Source organism: Halichoerus grypus, chromosome 11, assembly GCF_964656455.1.
Source record: "Halichoerus grypus chromosome 11, mHalGry1.hap1.1, whole genome shotgun sequence".
In the NCBI taxonomy this organism is placed as follows: domain Eukaryota; kingdom Metazoa; phylum Chordata; class Mammalia; order Carnivora; family Phocidae; genus Halichoerus; species Halichoerus grypus.
In genome coordinates, this window is record NC_135722.1 from 8,706,649 (window position 1) to 8,726,493 (window position 19,845).

A 19,845-nucleotide genomic window follows, 5' to 3' on the forward strand; every position below is an offset into this window, starting at 1 on the left:
TTAAGGCGTTGATCCCATTTACAATTACACCCAAAACCAAAAAATACCTAGGAATAAATCTAACCAAAGAGGCAAAGAATCTGTACTCAGAAAACTAGAGAATACTCGTGAAAGAAATTGAAGAAGACACAAAGAAATGGAAAAACGTTCCATGCTCATGGATTGGAAGAACAAATATTGTGAAAATGTCTATGCTACCTAGAGCAATCTACACATTTAATGCAATCCCTATCAAAATACCATCAACTTTTTTCACAGAACTGGAACAAATAATCCTAAAATTTGTATGGAACCAAAAAAGACCCTGAATAGCCAGAGGAATGTTGAAAAAGAAAACCAATGCCGGTGGCATCACAATTCTGGACTTCAAACTCTATTACAAAGCTGTAATCATCAAGACATTATGGTACTGGCACAAAAACAGACACATAGATCAGTGGAACAGAATAGAGAGCCCAGAAATGGACCTTCAACTCTATGGTCAACTAATCTTCGACAAAGCAGGAAAGAATGTCCAATGGAAAAAAGACAGTTGCTCCAACAAATGGTTTAGGGAAAATTGGGCAGCAACATGCAGAAGAATGAAACTGGACCATTTCCTTACACCACACACAAATATAGACTCAAAATGGATGAAAGACCTCAGTGTGAGACAGGAATCCATCAAAATCCTAGAGGAGAACACAGGCAGCAACCTCTTCGACCTCAGCCACAGCAACTTCTTCCTAGACACATCGCCAAAGGCAAGGGAAGCAAGGGCAAAAATGAACTATTGGGACTTCATCAAGTTAAAAAGCTTTTGCACAGCAAAGGAAACAGTTGACAAAACCAAAAGGCAACAAACAGAATGGGAGAAGATATTTACAAATGACATATCAGATAAAGGGCTAGTATCCAAAATCTATAAAGAACTTATCAAACTCAACACCCAAAGAACAAATAATCCAATCAAGAAATGGGCAGAAGACATGAACAGACATTTCTGCAAAGAAGACGTCCAAATGGCCAACAGACACATGAAAACGTGCTCAACATCACTCAGCATCAGGGAAATACAAAACAAAACCACAATGAGATATCACTTCACACCAGTCAGGATGGCTAAAATTAACAAGTCAGGAAATGACAGATGTTGGGGAAGATGCGGAGAAAGGGGAACCCTCCTACACTGTTGGTGAAAATGCAAGCTAATACAGCCACTCTGGAAAACAGTATGGAGGTTCCTCAAAAAGTTGAAAATAGAGCTACCCTATGACCCAGCAATTGCACTACTGGGTATTTACCCTAAAGATACAAATATAGTGATTTGAAGGGGTACATGCATCCCAATGTTTATAGTAGCAATGTCCATAATAGCCAAACTACGGAAAGAGCCAAGATGTTCATCAACAGATGTGGTATATATACAATGGAATATTATGTGGTATATATACAATGGAATATTATGCAGCCATCAAAAAAAAAAAACCTAACTAAATCTTGCCATTTGCAATGACATGGATAGAACTAGAGGGTATTATGCTAAGCAAAATAAGTCAATCAGGGAAAGATAAGTATCATATGATCTCACTGATATGAGGAATTTGAGAAACAAGACATAGGATCATAGGGGAAGGGAGGAAAAAATGAAACAAAATGAAACCAGAGAGGGAGACAAACCATAAGAGTCTCTTAATCTCAGGAAACAAACTGAGGGTTGCTGGAGTGGTGGGGGGTGGGAGGGATGGGGTGGCTGGGTGATGGATATTGGGGAGGGTATGTGCTATGGTGAGTGCTGTGAATTGTGTAAGACTGATGAATCACAGACCTGTACCTCTGAAACAAATAATACATTATATGTTAAAAAGAAGAAGAAGAAGAAGAAGAAGAAGAAGAAGAAGAAGAAGAAGAAGAAGAAGAAGAAGAAGAAGAAGAAGAAGAAGAAGAAGAAGACGGCAGTAGGAAGGGAAAAATGAAGGGGGGGAATCGGAGGGGGAGACAAACCATGAGAGACTGTGGACTCTGAGAAACAAACTGAGGGTTTTAGAGGGGATAGGAGTGGGGGAATGGGTTAGCCCAGTGATAGGTATTAAGGAAGGCACGTATTGCATGGAGAACTGGGTGTTATATGCAAATAATGAATCATGGAACACTACATCAAAACTAATGATGTAATGTATGGTGATTAACATAACATAATAAAATAAAATTAATTTAAAAAACATAAAAAAAGAGCATGTGAAATATAAAGGGTTAAGCCCTACAACTCTGCCAAATGGCAGGTGAGCTACTGGAACTCTCACCAGGTCAGAGGAGTTGGCAAGCAGCAGGGTTTACATTTCCTTACCACCTTGATAGTGCAGATGGGAGCAGGGTCCAGGCACCATAGCCAGTCTATTGCCTCAGTGAGCTCACACTAGCCCCAGTTATCCCACCAAGGTGGCCCAATGTGGTGCACACCGTGACATCCCTGGCCAATGCTCACTATAGCTCCAGCTCTCTCGCCTATATGACACAGGTGCAAAGCACCTTGGAACACTTCAGGCCAGCACCACTTTGTTTCCAGATGACTTGCCAGGGAATCCCTAGTGTAGAGCACCCCAGGACCTCCCAACCTGAACCCACCTTTGTCCCAGATGACTTGCCAGGGCATCTCCTGTGTGGAGTGCCCTGGGACACCTCCTCACCTGGACTGCACCCACCTCAGCTCCAACCACCCTGCCATAGGGTCCCCTGCACAGAGTGCCCTGGGACGCCCTAGCTTGCACCCACTTCAGCTTCAGCTGTCCTGCCAAGGTCCTCTCTGTGCAGAGAGAACTGAGAACACTCCAGCTTGTGCCCACTTAAGACTCAGCTGTCCTACTAGGGTGCCTTCTGCACAGAGAGCCCCAGGAACCCTAGGTTTGCACTCACTTCAGCTTCAGCTGTCCTGCCAGGGAGCCCTCTGCATGGAGAGCCCTGGGACCACCCTGGCCCATGCCCACTTCAGCTCTAGGCATCCCACCATGATAGCCCCAGCCCAGAGTGCCCTAGGACCCCTAGCCCACACCAGCCACAGGTCTAGCCAGCCAGCACAAGTCACCAGGCACACACAGTCTACACAGGGGATAACCATACACAGGACAATTCCTTCAAGTTTAGGAGAAGTAGCTGTTCCACCTAGTTCATAAAAACAAACACAAAAAGCCAATAAAAATGAGAAGACAGAGGAACATGCTCCAAATGAAAGAACAAGACAAAACCTCAGAAAAGGAGCTAAATGAAGTGGAAATAAGCCATCTACCTGGTAAGTTCAAAGTAATGGTCATAAAGATGCCCATGAGACTGGAGAGAAGAGTGGATGAACTCAGTGAGAACTTCGACAAAGAGATAGAAAATATAAAAAAAGAACCAATCAGAGTTAAAGAATACAAGAACTGAAATTAAAAAGACACTAGAGGGAATAAACAATAGATTAGAGGATGCAGAAGAACATGCCAGTGATCTGGAAGACAGGGTAATGGAAAACACTCACGCTGAACAACAAAAATAAAAAAGAATTTTAAAAATGAGGATAGGTTATGGCTCTCTTGAATAACATCAAGCAATTGAACATTCACATTATAGGGACCCCAAAAGAAGAAGAAGAAGAGAGAGGAAGGGGCAGAAAACTTATTTGAAGAAATAATAGCTGAGAAATTCCCTATCCTGGGGAAAGAAACACATATCCAAGTTTAGGAATCCAGAGAGTCCCAAATAAGATGAACCCAAGGAGTTCCACACCATGACACATAATAATTAAAATGCCAAAGATTAGAGATAAAGAGAGAATTTTAAAAGCAGCAAGAGGAGATTATGCTAAGTGAAATAAGCAGAGAAAGTCAATTATTGTGGTTTTCACTTATTTGTGGAACGTAAGGAATAACATGGAGGACATTAAGAGAAGGAAGGGAAAAATGAAGGGGGTGGAAATCGGAGGGGAAAACGAACCATGAGAGGCTATGGGCTCCGAGAAATAAACTAAGGGTTTTAGAGGGGAGGGGGGTGAAGGGATGGATTAGCCCAGTGATGGGTATTAAGGAGGGCACGTATTGCATGGAGCACTGGGTGTTATATGCCAACAATGAATCATGGAACACGACATCAAAAACTAATGATGTAATGTATGGTGACTAGCATAACTAATAAAAAAATAAAATAAAATAAATTAAAAATAAATAAATAAAAGCAGCAAGAGAGAAGCTACTAGTTACATACCAGGGAAACCCCATAAGACTAGAGCTGATTTTTCAGCAGAAACTTTGCAGGCCAGAGGGGAGGGACATGATAGAGTCAAAGTTTTGAAAGGAAAAACAACCCCTACAACCAAGAATACTCTACCCAGCAAGATTACCATTCAGAAGGGAAGAAAAGATAGTTTCCCAGACAAACAAAAGTTTTAAAAGTTCATCCGCACTAGGGGCACCTGGGTGGCACAGTCAGTTAAGAGTTTGACTCTTGGTTTCAGCTCAGGTCATGATCTCAGGGTTGTAAGATTGAGCCCTGTGTGAAGCTCTGTGCTTAGCGCAGAGTCTGCTTAAGATTCTCTCTCCCTCTCCTTCTGCCCCCTCCCCACACATGTGCATGCACTCTCTCTCTAAAATCAATCAATTAATCAATCAGTCTTAAAAAAAAAGTTCATCACCATTAAACCGGCCTTGTGAGAAATGTTAAAGGGACTTCTTTAAGTGGAAAAGAAAAGGCCATAATTAGAGATGAGAAAATTCTGGAAGGAAAAAAATTTCATGAGTAAAAGCAAACATACAGTAAATGTAGTAGAGCAAGCACTTACAAAGCTAGTATGAAGATTAAAAGATAAAAATAATAAAATCAGTTATATGTAAAGAATTAGTTATGGGGGCTCACACAGTAATTAGATGTAAAATAGGGCAATATATACATAAAATGTGGAGAGGGGAAATAAAAAGGAAGTTCTTTTAGAATGCATTCAAACTTAAGCGATCATCAACTTAATATAGACTACTATATATTTAGGATGCTATATATGAACCTCATATAAACGTGTAATGGATACACAAAAAATAAAGAGAAAGAAGGCCAAGCACAACATTAAAGAAAGCCATCTATTACAAGGAAAGAGAACAAAAGAAGAAGAAAGGAACAGAGAAGGACTACAAAACAACCAGAAAACAATTAACAAAATGGTAATAAGTACATATATATCAATAATTACTTTAAATGTAAATGATCTAAATGCTCCAATCAAAAGACATAGGGTAACAGAATGGATTAAAAATAACAAGACCCATCCATATGCTGCTTACAAGAGACTCACTTCAGACCTAAAGAAACATACAGACTGAAAGTGAAAGGATAGAAAAAGATATTCCATGCAAATGGAAGCAAAAAAAAAAAAAAAAAGCTGGGGTAGCAATACTTATATCAGACAAAACAGACTTTAAACTAAGACTGTAACAAGAGACAGAGAGGGCATTACCTAATGATAAAGGGAGAAGTTCAATAAGAGGATATAACACTGTTGGTGGGAATGTAAATTGGTGCAGAAAACACCATGGAGTTTCCTCACAAGTTAAAAATAGAGGGGCACCTGGGTGGCTCAGTCACTTGAGCATCTGACTCGTGATTTCAGTTCAAGTCATGATTTCAGGGTCCTGGGATTAAACCCCACATTTGGCTCCATGTTCAGCAGGGAGTCTGCTTGAGGATTTCCCTCCCTCTGCCTCTGCTCCCACCCCCCACTTGTGCTCACGCTCTCTCTCTAAAATAAATAAATAAAATCTTTAAAAAATTAAAAATAGGGCGCCTGGGTGGCTCAGTTGGTTAAGCGACTGCCTTCGGCTCAGGTCATGATCCTAGAGTCCCAGGATCAAGTCCCGCATCAGGCTCCCTGCTCGGCAGGGAGTCTGCTTCTCCCTCTGACCCTCCTCCCTCTCATGCTCTCTGTCTCTCATTCTCTCTCTCTCAAATAAATAAATAAAATCTTTAAAAAAAAAATTAAAAATAGAAATACCATATGATCCAGTAATTCCACTACTAGATATTTACCCAAAGAAAACAAAAACACTAATTCAAAAAGATGTATGCACCCCTATGTTTATTGTAGCATTATTTACAATAGCCATGATATGGAAGCAACATAATGTCCACTGATAGATGAATGGATAAAAGATGTGGTATGTGTATAATATATATGTATGTATATGACGTATATTTATAATGGAATATTACTCAGCCATAAAAATAGAATGAGATTTTGCCATTTGTGACAATCTGGATGGACCTAGAGGATATTATGCTAAGTGAAATAAGTCAGACAAAGACAAATACCATACATTTTCACTTACATGTGGAATCTAAAAAGCAAAACAAAAAGGAGAAATAGATCCAATAAATACAGAAAATAAACTGATGGTTGTCAGAGGTATAGGCTTCCATTTATGGAATGAATAAGTCATGAATTAGAGAAGTACAGCATGAGGAATATAGTCAATGGTGGTGTACTAGCATTGTATGGGGACAGTAGCTACACTTGTGAGCATAGCATAACGTATAGAGTTGTTGATTCACTATGTTGTATACCTGAAACTAATGTAATATTGTGTGTCAACTATTCCTCAATAAAAGAAAGAAAAAGCAAGCACTGATAAATTATTGACTACTACATCTGAAATTAATGATGTACTACATATTGGCTAATTGAATTAAAAAAAGAAAGAAAAAGCAATCCTAAAATTCATATGGAAACACAGAAGGCCCTTAACAATCAAAGAATTTTTGAACAGAAACAAAGCTGGAGGCATCACATCTTTTGATGTCAAAATATATTAGAAAGATACAGTATGGTACTAGTGTAAAAACAGACATACAGCCCAATGGAGCAGAATAACAATAAACTCAGCATACACAGTCACTTGATCTTGGACAGTGGTGCCAAGAATTCATATTAGTGGGGACAGGATAGTGTCTTCCATGAATGGTGTTGTGGAAAACTGGATATTGACATGTAAAAGAATGAAACTGGAAACATCTTACAATGTACACAAAAATCAACTCACAAAGTGTTAAAGACTAAGATATAAGATCTGAAACAAAGAAGGAGAGAACAGAATGGTATTCGCCAGATGCTGGGGTGTGTGGGAAATGGGGTCATATTTGTCAAAGAGTACAAAGTTTCACTTATGTGAGGTCAATCAGTTCTAGGGATCCACTGTATAGCATAGTGTCTATAGTTACAATATTGTACTATATATTGAAAATTTGCTATTAGTAGGTCTTCTATTGAGTGTTATCACAAAAATAATGAATAAAAAGGGCAGGAGAAAGTTTTAGGAGATGATGGATATGTTTATTGCATGGGTTGTGGTACTGATGTTTGGATGTGTACTTATCAGATTCATCAACTTTTATATATTAAATATGTACAGCTCTTTGTTAATCATACCTCAATAAAGTTGGGGTTTTTTAGATTTTATTTAAATTCAAGTTAGTTAACATATATTGTATTATTAGTTTCAGGGGTAGAATTTTGTGATTCATCACTTGCATAAAGTTGTTTTAAGAAAAATCCTTCAGATGTGCCATTGAACATGTTTCCAGAGATGTTTTATTGCTTCTCTTTGACTGTCTAGACCCTAATCCTCTCCTTTTCCAATTAAACGGGAAAGATGATGTTTCCTTGTCTCTATGAGAATCCTTTCCATCCCCCTTTCATTGCAAACAGAAAAGTTAAAGTTAAGCCCCAAAGAATTATAAACAGTATCTTGAGATATTTGCACACATATGTTCACTGCAGCACTATTCACAATAGCCAAACCATGGAAACAAACTAAATGTCCATCAGTGGATGAATGGGTAAAGAGAATGTGGCATATACATACACAGAATATGATTCATCCATAAACAGAGGAAATCCTGCTAGATGCTACAACAGATGAATCTCAAGGACATTTTGTTAAATGAAATAAGGCAGTCACAGAAGGACAAATACCTCACAATTCCACTTATATGAAATATATAAAATATTAAAATAATAAAACAATAAATAGAATGGTGGTTACCAGGGACCAGGGAGAAGGAATATGGGAGATTGCTGTTCAACAGGTATCGAGTTTTAATCATGCAAGATGAAAAAGTTTTAGAATCATTGTACTTATAGTTAACAATACTGTATCATACAGTTAAAAATTTAAGAAGCTGGATTTCATAATATGTGTTAATTTTAAGATGTCTTGATTTTTCTCTTATTAATACTAAAGTTCCTTGAAACACGGAATTCTGACCCTTACTGCTATTCAGGATCAAGCATCATGACTAGCACATTATAATTTTTTGATAAATAATGTATATGTTCATGACATGATGAATGGTTTACTTAATGATCCACAGCAATATCTGCCTTCCAGACCCAGGGTGGGGGAAAAAAAAGACTTCTCTGAGGCATTTCCACTCAGCCATGCTCTTGGAACTTGTAATAAGTAGAATTTAAACTCCACAAAGCAGAGATTTGGACTATTGTGGCCAATGCCAAATCTCCTGGAGAGAGCAGAAGGGGCCCAGGGAAGCACGCAGTAAATACCGTTAATGAAAGAGTGTATGACCAACTTAACATGCTCTAGTCTGCATGGTCACTAAGCCTCTCTTCTACTGGTCTTACTATCCTCAAAAAAGGCCGTCAGAATATGAATGTAAAGAAATGGCTTCATCTGGGTTACCTTCTCTAACAAATACACAATCTTTATGATTGTAAACACTAAGAGCTCTCTGCTCCTGTTGAGTAAAAATATCTGTGTTCAGTTCCCAGCAACAGGATATTCTCTCTTTATATTAACTCAGACAATATGGATGGCCACTGAGACCAGGACAATGAGGTAAGAAGACCCGAAGCCAGACCCGTGTCCCCACCCTTTATTCACTTTATGGACACCAACCAGTGCCTATGTCAGGTCACTGGTTCCCTACATCCCATAACCCACTCCCATTCCTGTTCACCTCTATGGTGAGGGCTTCTCCAGCATTCTTCCTTCCATTCCTATGTGCAGCTTTTCTCAGTGCCTTTAAGCCCTCCTCGAATTTGTTGGTGATAACCAGCCACCGAGCAGACTCTACCAGCCACCTGATCAAAGAAGACAGAGGTGCAGCCAAGTCTCTCATGTGTCCATACTCTTTGTCCTGAAATGCCTCTCCCCTCCCATCTAATACCTACCTCTTGTTCTGTTATACCAGAAAACACAAACTTACATTCTCTTGTACCGTGACTAAAAAACTGGGAGGATGGCCTCTCCGTGCGGTACATTTTCACTACTGGCAATATAGAGCAGGAGTCATATTGCCCCCTCACTCTTATTCTGGGGAATATTTTCAGGTTTGGCAAATAAAAATAGTGTCTAGTTAAATCTGAATTTAGATGAACAGTGAATATGAGTAATTGTTGAGTATAACCATCTCCCATGCGGTATTTTGGACCTACTTACGCTGAGAAGTATTTGTTGTTTGTTTAAAATTTTACTTGAATGAGACACCCTGTATTCTATCAGGCTAGTAAGTAAAAATAGAGAACTCTCAGATAAATAGAAATTTCATATAAACTATGAAAAATTTTTAGTGTAGCTATGCTCCATGCAATATTTGGAATATTATACAAAAAAAAATTGTTTACCTGAAATTCAAACTTAACTGAGTGTCCTTGATATTATCTGGTAACCCCACCTGTTCAGCTTCGTGAAGCGTACAAAGGACACTTATTAGGAGAGCATGTGCTCAAGTTCTTAACTAAGAACCAAACAGAATTCTTAGGACCTGATTCCATGTATCTTGCATCCCAGGATCCTCTAAGACAAAGGAAAAAAGAAAGCTTTTACCTTGAGAAAAGAAAGGAGACAAATAACGGTACAGAAACCACCAGCTGAAGGGTGTGCCAGTCTGGAATGGCAAAAGCCAGTCCTCCCAGGATCATCTGTCCTACACAAGCAGTACAGACCGCCACTGTTATTCCCATGGCTTGGCATCGGGGCACTGTCCATTCTACGCCTGGAAGAAAACACGAACAGGATTTTGACTTCAAAGTAGGAACCTCAAAGTCAAAGTCAAGGCTTGGAAAATGTCAAAGATGCAAAGTGTTTACTTACACAGCATAATAGTATTTGTCATGATGTTCGTGGTAGAGCAGCCAGCCAGGAAGCGTAGCACGCAGTAAATGACGAAGGTGGGAGCAAAGCCCACACAGGTGTCAGCAACGGCCAGCTGCAGGAGGCACCACCTGAGAATTAACTTCCTCCCAAACCTGAGGAACGGGAACCGGTTAGATGGGGGAATAAGAACAACCGGATGGGAAAATTAACAAAAGGAGGTACACTTTGAAATTTAGCGTGGGTTTTAGTAAGTGAAACTTTGCCCTTGAAACTTTTTTTTTTAATTTTTTATTGTTATGTTAATCCCCATACATTACATCATTAGTTTTAGATATAGTGTTCCATGATTCATTGTTTGTGCATAACACCCAGTGCTCCATGCAGAACGTGCCCTCCTCAATACCCATCACCAGGCTAACCCATCCTCCCACCCCCCTCCCCTCTAGAACCCTCAGTTTGTTTTTCAGAGTCCATCGTCTCTCATGGTTCTTCTCCCCCTCCGATTTCCCCCCCTTCATTCTTCCCCTCCTGCTACATTCTTCTTCTTCTTTTTTTCTTTCTTAACATATATTGCATTATTTGTTTCAGAGGTACAGATCTGAGATTCAACAGTCTTGCTGCCCTTGAAACTTTAAAGAATCAACAGCTAGTCAACAGGAGATCTTCCCAGAAGCAACCCACCTGTTTGTAAATAGAGACTGAGTATAACAAAACTTCTTCCCCAGTCTGTTACCAGATCTTTGAGACCAATTGAAGCCATATGAGACCAGTTGCAATACTGGAAATTTTAACACATCACACGTGTCCCTTGTACTAACACAAGCACTTAACACAGTGGAGTCTGTGCAGTGTCTAGAACACGAGGGAGCTGCTATGGACTGTGTCCCCTGCCCCCACCCCAATTCATATATTGAAGATCTAATACCCAGTGAAATGGTATTTGGAGATGGGCTTGGAGGGGGCTAATTAGGTTTCGATGAGGTCATGAGAATGGGGTCCTTATGATGGGGTTAGTGCCCTTATGAGAAGAGAGATTGCTCTCCTCTTCCTGCCATGTGAGGCTATAGCAAGAAGGCAGCTGCCTTGAAGTCAGGAAGACAGCTCTCACCAGTACCTAAATCTCTCTGCACCTAGATCTTGGACCTCCCAGCTTCCAGAACTTGAGAAAATAAATTTCTGTTGTTTAAGCCACCTGGTCTCTGGTGTTTTGTTGTGGTAGCCTGAGCTGACTAAGACAAGATCTAAATCTGTACTTGGGACTCTGGGACCACACAGGTCATGGATAAACTACATGAAAGGAATATCCAAGGAACAATACAGCAAAGTTGCTGATGGGTTGCATTAGAGGCCCTCTTTGCTATGTCTGGCTTTATAGGCCTTGAACAACATGTTTCCCTAAAATAATAAGTGAACAACTCAGAGAACTTAGAGTGAGTTCTCAGAGGAAAGGATTAGGTGAGATGAGCATAAAGAAACAGAGAAGAAGAAGGTATTTTTATTTTATTTTTTAAAAGATTTTATTTATGGGGCACCTGGGTGGCTCAGTCAGTGAAGCGTCTGCCTTCGGCTCAGGTCATGATCTCAGGGTCCTGGGATGGAGCCCTGCGTTGGGCTCCCTGCTCAGCGGGAAGCCTGCTTCTCCCTCACCCACTCCCCCTGCTTGTGTTCCCTCTCTCGCTGTCTCCCTCTGTGTCAAATAAATAAATAAATAAAATCTTTTTAAAAAAATAAAAGATTGTATTTATTTGAGAGAGAGAGAGAGTGAGCACGAGAGAGAGAGAGTGGCAAGCAGAGGGGAAGGGAGAAGCAGACTCCCTGCTGAGCAGGGAGCCTGACATGGGGTTCAATCCCAGGACCCAGCCACCCAGGCGCCCCAGCGAGAAGGTATTTTTAAAAAGGAAGGAGAATTCTGTGTTTCACAGTTGTCTGGGAGAGAGGGCCTTTCTCTGGACAACATGGATGATTCTGTGCTGATTCTGTATGACCAGCAGTGGACAAACAGAGGGATTGGAAAAAAAACCTGCAATCCTTGCTATGCTTGCAGAATATTTCCATTATAACACAGTGTTAAATCTTTTATATTCTGAGTATTTATATTACATACATTTGTATTTCCATTTAAAATGGAATAAAATCTATGTAAAGAAACACTATGATTAATGAAATGATGTAATGACTATTATTGGAAAGTCTGGTCAGTCAAAATGAAAAGCAGTTGTATTAAAGATATATCAGGTAGTGATATCTAGGGGCGCCTGAGTGGCTCAGTCGGTTAAGTGTCTGCCTTTGGCTCAGGTCATGATCCCAGGGTCCTGGGATTGAGCCCCAAGTTGGGCTCCCTGCTCAGCAGGGAGTCTGCTTTTCCCTCTCCCCCTGCTCATGATATCTCTCAAATAAATAAACAAAATAAAAATCTTTAAAATGTAGTGATATTTAGAGCGGCAGGCATTTGGTAACAATCTGGTTGTCCATCACTGAAAAATGGATGAAGAGCATCGTCATGGATCTTCACTGAGGAGCACTATGCAGCAATTAGAAGAATGAACTAGAAGTACACGTAGGAATGTGTATAGACCTCAAAAAACATAGCATTGGGTGTACAAAAGAAAAAGAATGAGATAATAACACATTTACATACATATGTGAATTAAAATATATGTAAACCAAACAATGTCATTTATTTTGAAAAACATATGAATTTAAAGAAATATAGTTAATGCATTATAATGACCCCTATTGGGAAGAAGGAAATGGGATTGGGGCATAAGGAAAAAATGAAACATATACATAGATACATGAAAGGAATTCATGGCCAAACTAATGAGGACACTGTCTCATGAAATGAGTATAACTCAACCATCTGTGGTTGATATCAAAGGAAGAGAAATTTGTGCTGGCAAAATATAAAGATTATTGTTTTATTAATTATTAATTGTGCACTTTGGCTGTATGTTCACCATTGCTTTTTTTTTTTCCAGATGCAGAGGAAGATGACTCTTCCCAGCCTTATATTTAAGTTAGAGTCACACGTCTGCATTCTGACCATGGGTTGCAGACAGAAGTGACCAAGGCCACTTCCAGCCCTATCCATACAAGGTCCACTTGTGTCCTGCTCATTCTCTCTGACAACATGGCTGGAAACAAAAAACGTGCAGATGAAAAAGTCACACAATGGAAGATGCTGGTTCCCTGAGCCACTGCTCAGAGGATGGGGGCCATGTGACCCACACCACACTGTGAGGACAGTGAGAATCATGATTTTATTAAAATCCCAATTTTGATTCTAGGGTTCTTACTGTAACTAGCTACCTTGGCTAACACAGTAATGTTTGAATGATTGTATTTGATGAAGATAACTAGAGAAGCTTTGTAGGTTTTCTTTTTTGGTATAGGTTTCTCAAATTTATTTGAAAAAAATATTTGAGGGGCTCCTGGGTGACTCAGTTGGTTAAGTGTCCCACTCTTGGTTTTGGCTCAGGTCATGATCTCAGAGTTGTGAGACTGAGCCCCAAGTCAGGCTCTATGCTGGGTGTGGAGTCTGCTTAAGATTCTTTTTCTCCCTCTTCCTCTGCCCCTCCCCCCAAGACTGTCTAAAAAAAATTTTTTTTAATTGGAAAAGAAAACGTGATGTAGAACTGTAAACATACGCATAAAAAGAGGTTACAAAATTACATATACACTTTTACCAATTTTATTTAAAACATATATTTCTGATGTATGTGGCTCCCACTTCGGTGGACTTGTTCTTAGCTCTTTATTTTGAAAATTGTCAAATATGAAAGTTTAAATGAATACTGTAATGAACATTGCTATAAATCTCAAGCGGATTCACCACTAGATAGCATTTTGCTATATTTGCCTTATTTCTTTGCCTTTGTGAACACACACGCACACACCCCCCAAACACACACACCCCCACACAAACTCCTTTCTATTGAACCATCTGAATGGCAGTTACAGACGACATGACACATCACTCCTAATTTTTTTAGCATGCATGTATAAAAAATATAAGTAGTTTCTAGGGGTGCCTGGCTCACTCAGTTGGTTAAGTGTCTGACTCTTGATTTTGGCTCAGCTCATGATCTCAGGTTCTTGAGGTCAAGCCCCGTGGCAGTTTCCGTACTCAGCGGGGAATCTGCTTGAGATTCTCTCTTTCCCTCTCCTTCTGCCCTTTCCCCCCCTCTCAAATAAATAAATAAAACTTTAGGATCTCCTTGCTTGGCCATATATTCCCCTTTAATGGGAGGGTCATGGGAAGATGGCGGCTTGGGTATTTATTAGCTGAGTGTAATCTTGGCTAGGGGTTATATTTAGGACAGATGGTTTTCAAGCAGATCCATAGTCAGCATTATTTTCCTCTACTTGAAATCTCTTGCTGCATGACTAATAGGCACTTCCAGTTTATTACACCCAAAACAGAAGTCTTTACTTTCTCCTCTGTATGTGCTTCATCTCCTATTTTCCTTCATCTCACTAAATGGTATCAGCATGTATCCATTTGCTCTGGCTGAAGATACAGATTTGATCCTTGATCCTCTATTTGCCACACCAAAGCCTCCTTCTTAAAAATCTTTCTGTCAGCAGACTTCCAATTTCTCTACAACCTTGTGAATGCATGTTGTTTTCCATCTTGGTTTTTTGTTTTGTTTTGTTTTTTGTTTGTTTGTTTGTTGTTGTTTTAAGATTTTATTTATTTATTTGAGACAGAGAAAGGGAGAGCACAGAGGGAGAGTGAGAAGCAGACTCCCCACTGAGCAGAGAGCCTGACACGGGGCTTGATCCCAGGACCCCAGGATCATGACCTGAGCTGAAGGCAGATGTTTAACCGACTGAGCCACCCAGGCGCCCCCATCTTGTTTTATTGTATTATAGCCATTCTGGTAGGTATGAAGTGTATTTCACTGTGGCTTTGACTTACATTGTTTTCAGTATCATGATGTTGAACACTTTATTCTTGTGCTCATGCACCATTTGTACATCTTTTTTAAAGAAATGTATATTCAAGTCCTTTGTTCATTTAAAAATTGGGTTTTTTGTCTTTTTGTTGTTGAGAGTGGGAGTTCTTCATATATGCTGAATATTAAACCCATTCCATTGGTCTATTTTCCTATTTTATGGCTTATATATAATTTACAAATATTTTCTCCCATTACATAGGTTATCATTTCACTTTCTTGATAATGTGCTTTGAGGTACAAAAGTTTTTAATTTTTGATGAAGACCAGTCTATCTATCAATTTTTTCATCACTCATGCTTCTGGTGACATATCAAAGAATTCATTGCCAAACCCGAAGTCATATAGATTCACCCCCCCCATTTTCTTTTAAGAGTTTTATTGTTTTAGGGGCACCTGGGTGGCTCAGTCGTTAAGTGTCTGTCTTAGGCTCAGGTCATGATCCTAGGGTCCTGGGATCGAGCCCCAGATCAGGCTCCCTGCTCGGTGGAGAGTCTGCTTCTCCCTCTCCCACTCCCCCTGTTTGTGTTCCCTCTCTCGCTGTGTCTCTCTCTGTCAAAATAATAAATAAAATCTTTATTAAAAAAAGAGTTTTATGGTTTTAGCTCTTGTATTTAAATCATTAACCCATTTTTGTTAATATTTATTATGGCTTTAGATAAGGATCCAACTTTATTATTTTGCATGTGGATATCCAGTTGTCATGGTGCCAGTTGTGAAAAGGGCTATATTTTACCAACTGAATGATCTTGGCACTCTTTTCAAAAAATGAATCAGCCACAGAGATATGGTTTTATTTTTATTTCTGTAAGTGGGTGGTTCTGTGTTATGGAACTGTTAGAAATGGACACTCTGACTTGAAACACTTTTATAAGCTACATTTATGCCGTCATCCCTTCAGAGTTCACAGTTTTGAGCTAACATAACAGATGACGTTGTGCTGGTAGGTGGTAAGGGGAACCCGAATTCTCCATATCCCTCAGAGGAGACATCCCTGGAGCTGGCAATTGGCTGTCTAATTCAGAAGTGATACTGTCAAGCACAGGATACTCCAATTTCTAACACCACAAATGGTGACGGCAGTTGTCATTAGATTAATTACATGGTTTAAAACGTACCTTCAAAGCGCTGTTTTTGCAAAAAAAAAAAAATCAAGGTCACTGGAAAAATGTTTTCTATACACCATCAAGACACATGGCTATGGACACAACAGGTGTAGTAGGAATGCTTACCCATCACACTTGGGAAACAGGGACATGGTGATCATGCTCTGGAAATCCACAAGCATTCAGTTCACAGCGTCCAGGAGGGACTGAACACGGCCCCCTGGCCAAAGTCTGCAACACTGTTTTACGTATTTGTGTCTTCAAATAGGCCGAATCTTATGTCATGAAACATCCTCTCTGTTCCCACAGGTAACTTTTCCCCATCTTCCTAAACCACGTGCTGTGTCACCTCCTCTCTAAACCCTGTTCTAAAATGTCCCCATGTCTGATGGAGATGCTGTTTCTGTGCCCTGTATATGGCACTCACAGCTGACAGAGCTTGCTATACTGACTGTGATCCCCCATGTGTTTCTAGATCCCTGGGGACCAAGGAAGCCCGGGACAGTGTAATTGACAATAAGTGTGTCTTACTGGAAGAATGATGTGTTGGTTCAACAAAATACCCCAGTGATCCAGAGACACTCACCTGTCTGATAAATGGCCAAATATTGTGCCTCCCACCAGCATTCCAGCCATGAATAAGAATTTGGCCATTGATTTCAGTGACTGAGATTCACATATCAGGTCCCACTGGAAGAGAAGGAAACCAGCAAAGGAGCGCAGCATAGTGGCTTATAAGCCGTCTGTGGAAACCTGATTGAAACAGCTTGAATGACACCAGTTTCTTTATATCGGGCCCCCTTCTTCCTCTACAGCTTCCTTTTTCCTTTTTTTTTTTTTTTTTTTTTTTTGCATTAGCTGACCTTTATCATTCAAGTATCAGGTTAAATACAACTTCCTCTAGGAAGACTCATCTAAACCTGTTGGCTATATTAATGCCTTATTTTATTTCTTATGAAGTGATTCTCAACCTTGGCCACAGAATGCAATCATCTGAAAAGCTTTAAACATTTACTGATGGCAGAGTTTCACCGCAGATCTCTTATGGCTGCTCAGGGGTACAATCTGTGCTTGGAGGTTTTGATCAATATATCGATGTTTCTAATTCGCAAGCATAACATTTTCAACACATTACATAAAATACTTGCTTAGACTTTGGTCTTCCTAAGAATAAAAGCCATATAATTGCAAGGTCAAATCTACTTTTTAGTTCTTAGACTCATTAAATATGTAGATTAGTGGCATTTAATAAAGACATAAAGAATATTTGCTGAAATAATGAAGAATGAACACCTATACAGTGATTAAAGGCTTGAAGCATGTTCATTATTTGTGCTGCCTCTAAACCCCCAGAGTGTGTACTCACAAGAGGTAAATAGAGCCTCTTACCTTAGTCACGATGGTGGAAGGGAAGGAGCTTTGGTCGTACACCCAGCCGTCCACACAGGGCTCCACGTCTGACTCACTCGTGTTGGGGAAGGTCCCATTCAGGTGCAGGAGCTGCCACTGGGGATGGATGAAGCGACGACATTTCTCTGGCCTCATGTTTGAGTCCAGTGGGATGGAGATTCTCAGGAGGGCATCTTGGCTGAGGATCTCAGTGCCGTTAGCAGAGACAGTGTCATTGTCGAGGATGTGGACCCAGCAGCGGTGACCAGGGACGGCTGCCGTGAAGTTCTCCAACAAAATATGAGGGTACACCATGAGGTTGGAGAGACAAAGGAAAGCCATCTGAAGGATCTGGAATTTCCCCAGGCCTCCAACTTGATCCAGGAGGTCCTGAAAGGCCATCGATGCTGAACAAGTGATTGCCAGTGGAAGGCAAAATGACTTTATTTAGAAAAATTCAAAGGGAGAAAGGTCTCCATTCACTAAGTCACACCAAGCGTGTATTGATTCTGACTCCACTTTTTCCTCAGTGGGCCCCACTTCACCTCCACCAGGACCACAGAAGCTGATTCTCCAAATTGTTTGAGGATCAGGTGGGTAGCCGTTTTCTTTAAAGTCCCAGAGAAGTATTTTGCTGAGATGCTTCCAGCAGTTGACAACCAGCACTGTTTAAAGGTGTACTTTGTGAAAATTCTTTTCGTCAGCAATGCCCTGAAGTGGCACTGGACTTTGATCCCCACATCTGTAAATAACATAAAATAAACCTGCTACATGAATCCCAGTTCTCTGCAGAATGTATCACTTGTGAGACTCAAAAGGAAACCGTTTTTTTATTTTCCTGTGAAAAGTACTGAAAGTTTAGTGCTTGGCTTGTGTAGTACTGAATTTTGATTAAAAGAGTTAATGAAAATAACTCTGAGTAAACGAAAGCAAGTGAAGTATGGTGCAATCCTTCCCTTGTGGAAAGTGACACTCTGCTTCACTTCAAATCATTCCACGAATTCACACTAAAAATAAGTTAACTCCAAATGTGGGCAGAGTGGGTAGTGACAGAGGGTAGAGGCTAAGCCAGTGGTAAGCTCCTAAAGAGGTTGACTTCCACAGGCTTACTGATTCCTTCAGATAACATTTGTGAGGACCGTTTCTGTGCTAGGAATACAGCAGTGGATAAGACAAGGTCTAAGGGTCTTATCCTGCAGTGGGTGACAGAGGAACAGAAATAATGACCCTCCGACATTATAAAAACTACACATGGCTAACGCACAGTGGGCTACGGAGGAATTGAGAAAATACGGGAACAGTCATGCTTCTTGGTATTTACCCAAATAAGATGGAAACTTATGTCCACTCAAAACCCTGCACATGGATGTATGTAGCAGCTTTCTTCATCACTGCCAAAATCTGGACACAATCGAGGTGTCCTTCAGTGGGCGAAGGGATAAATAAACTGTGGTCCATCCAGACAAGGGGATATCACCCTAAAAAAGAAGAAAAGAAAAAAAAAAGATCTATCAAGAGAGGAAAATACATGGATGAGCCATCAATGTAAATTACTAAATCAAAGAAGCCAATCTGAAAAGGCTACATTCTGTTCCTCAAAGGCCGTTACACTGTCTTGGAGAATCCGCCAGTGTTTTCTTTCTGCTCTTCGTGTGGCATGACCCCTGTTGCCCCAGCTTCACGTTTGAGAATTCTGTTTTGCTGCCATTTCAAATCTACCATTGAGACATTTGGTGGGTTTAGCACTTCAGCAACTGTATGTCCCAAGTCACGAGTTCTCTCTATTGACATAACCTCTTAGACAAGTCATTGTTCTCATGCCTGTCCTTCGTTCTCAAACATATTTTGTGAACATATTTAATAGTGGCTTTGGAGTATTTTTTCTGCTAAGTCTAATATGTGGGAAAACTTGGAAACCATAATGATTACTTCATTTTAGAACATTTTCATCACCTCCCAAAAGAAACAGTTCCATTGACTATTAACACGCAATCCTGATTACCTGCACCCAAACTCTGGCAACAATGATACAATTTCTGCCTGGATGCATGTGTCTCTTTTTGAAAGAAATCAATCTCCTTAGGGCCTTTCCACTGATTTTGATGTGGTGTTTGTCCTTAATTTGGGAAGATCCTCAGCCACGGTTACTTTCAAGTTTCCACTGGTCCTTTCCCTCATTCTTCTCTCTTGACATTCCCATTACAAGAATATTATGCTGTTTGCTGCTGTCTCACAGTTACCTATTCTGTTACATTTTAAAATTCTCTTTTCACTTTGCATTTAAGT

At 40.1% G+C, this 19,845-nt stretch overlaps 1 protein-coding gene across 2 annotated transcripts in view; it reads right to left on the reverse strand.

The window, feature by feature from the left end:
• LOC118554520 (organic anion transporter 7-like) overlaps positions 1-18,213 on the reverse strand; it is a 36,540-nt gene extending 18,327 nt beyond the window's left edge. The window contains exons 1-5 of one of the 2 annotated variants that reach the window (XM_036122136.2): positions 17,560-18,208; positions 16,757-16,860; positions 10,104-10,258; positions 9,837-10,005; positions 8,968-9,091 (exon numbers count right to left, since the gene is read on the reverse strand). In XM_036122136.2, coding sequence (XP_035978029.1) covers positions 8,968-9,091; positions 9,837-10,005; positions 10,104-10,258; positions 16,757-16,860; positions 17,560-17,961 — 954 coding nt within the window. In that variant the 5' untranslated portion in view covers positions 17,962-18,208. Of the gene's footprint in view, positions 1-8,967; positions 9,092-9,836; positions 10,006-10,103; positions 10,259-16,756; positions 16,861-17,559 lie in introns of both variants that reach the window. The other variant, XM_078057877.1, reaches the window with a different exon arrangement.
• Positions 18,214-19,845: the final 1,632 nt, after the last annotated feature.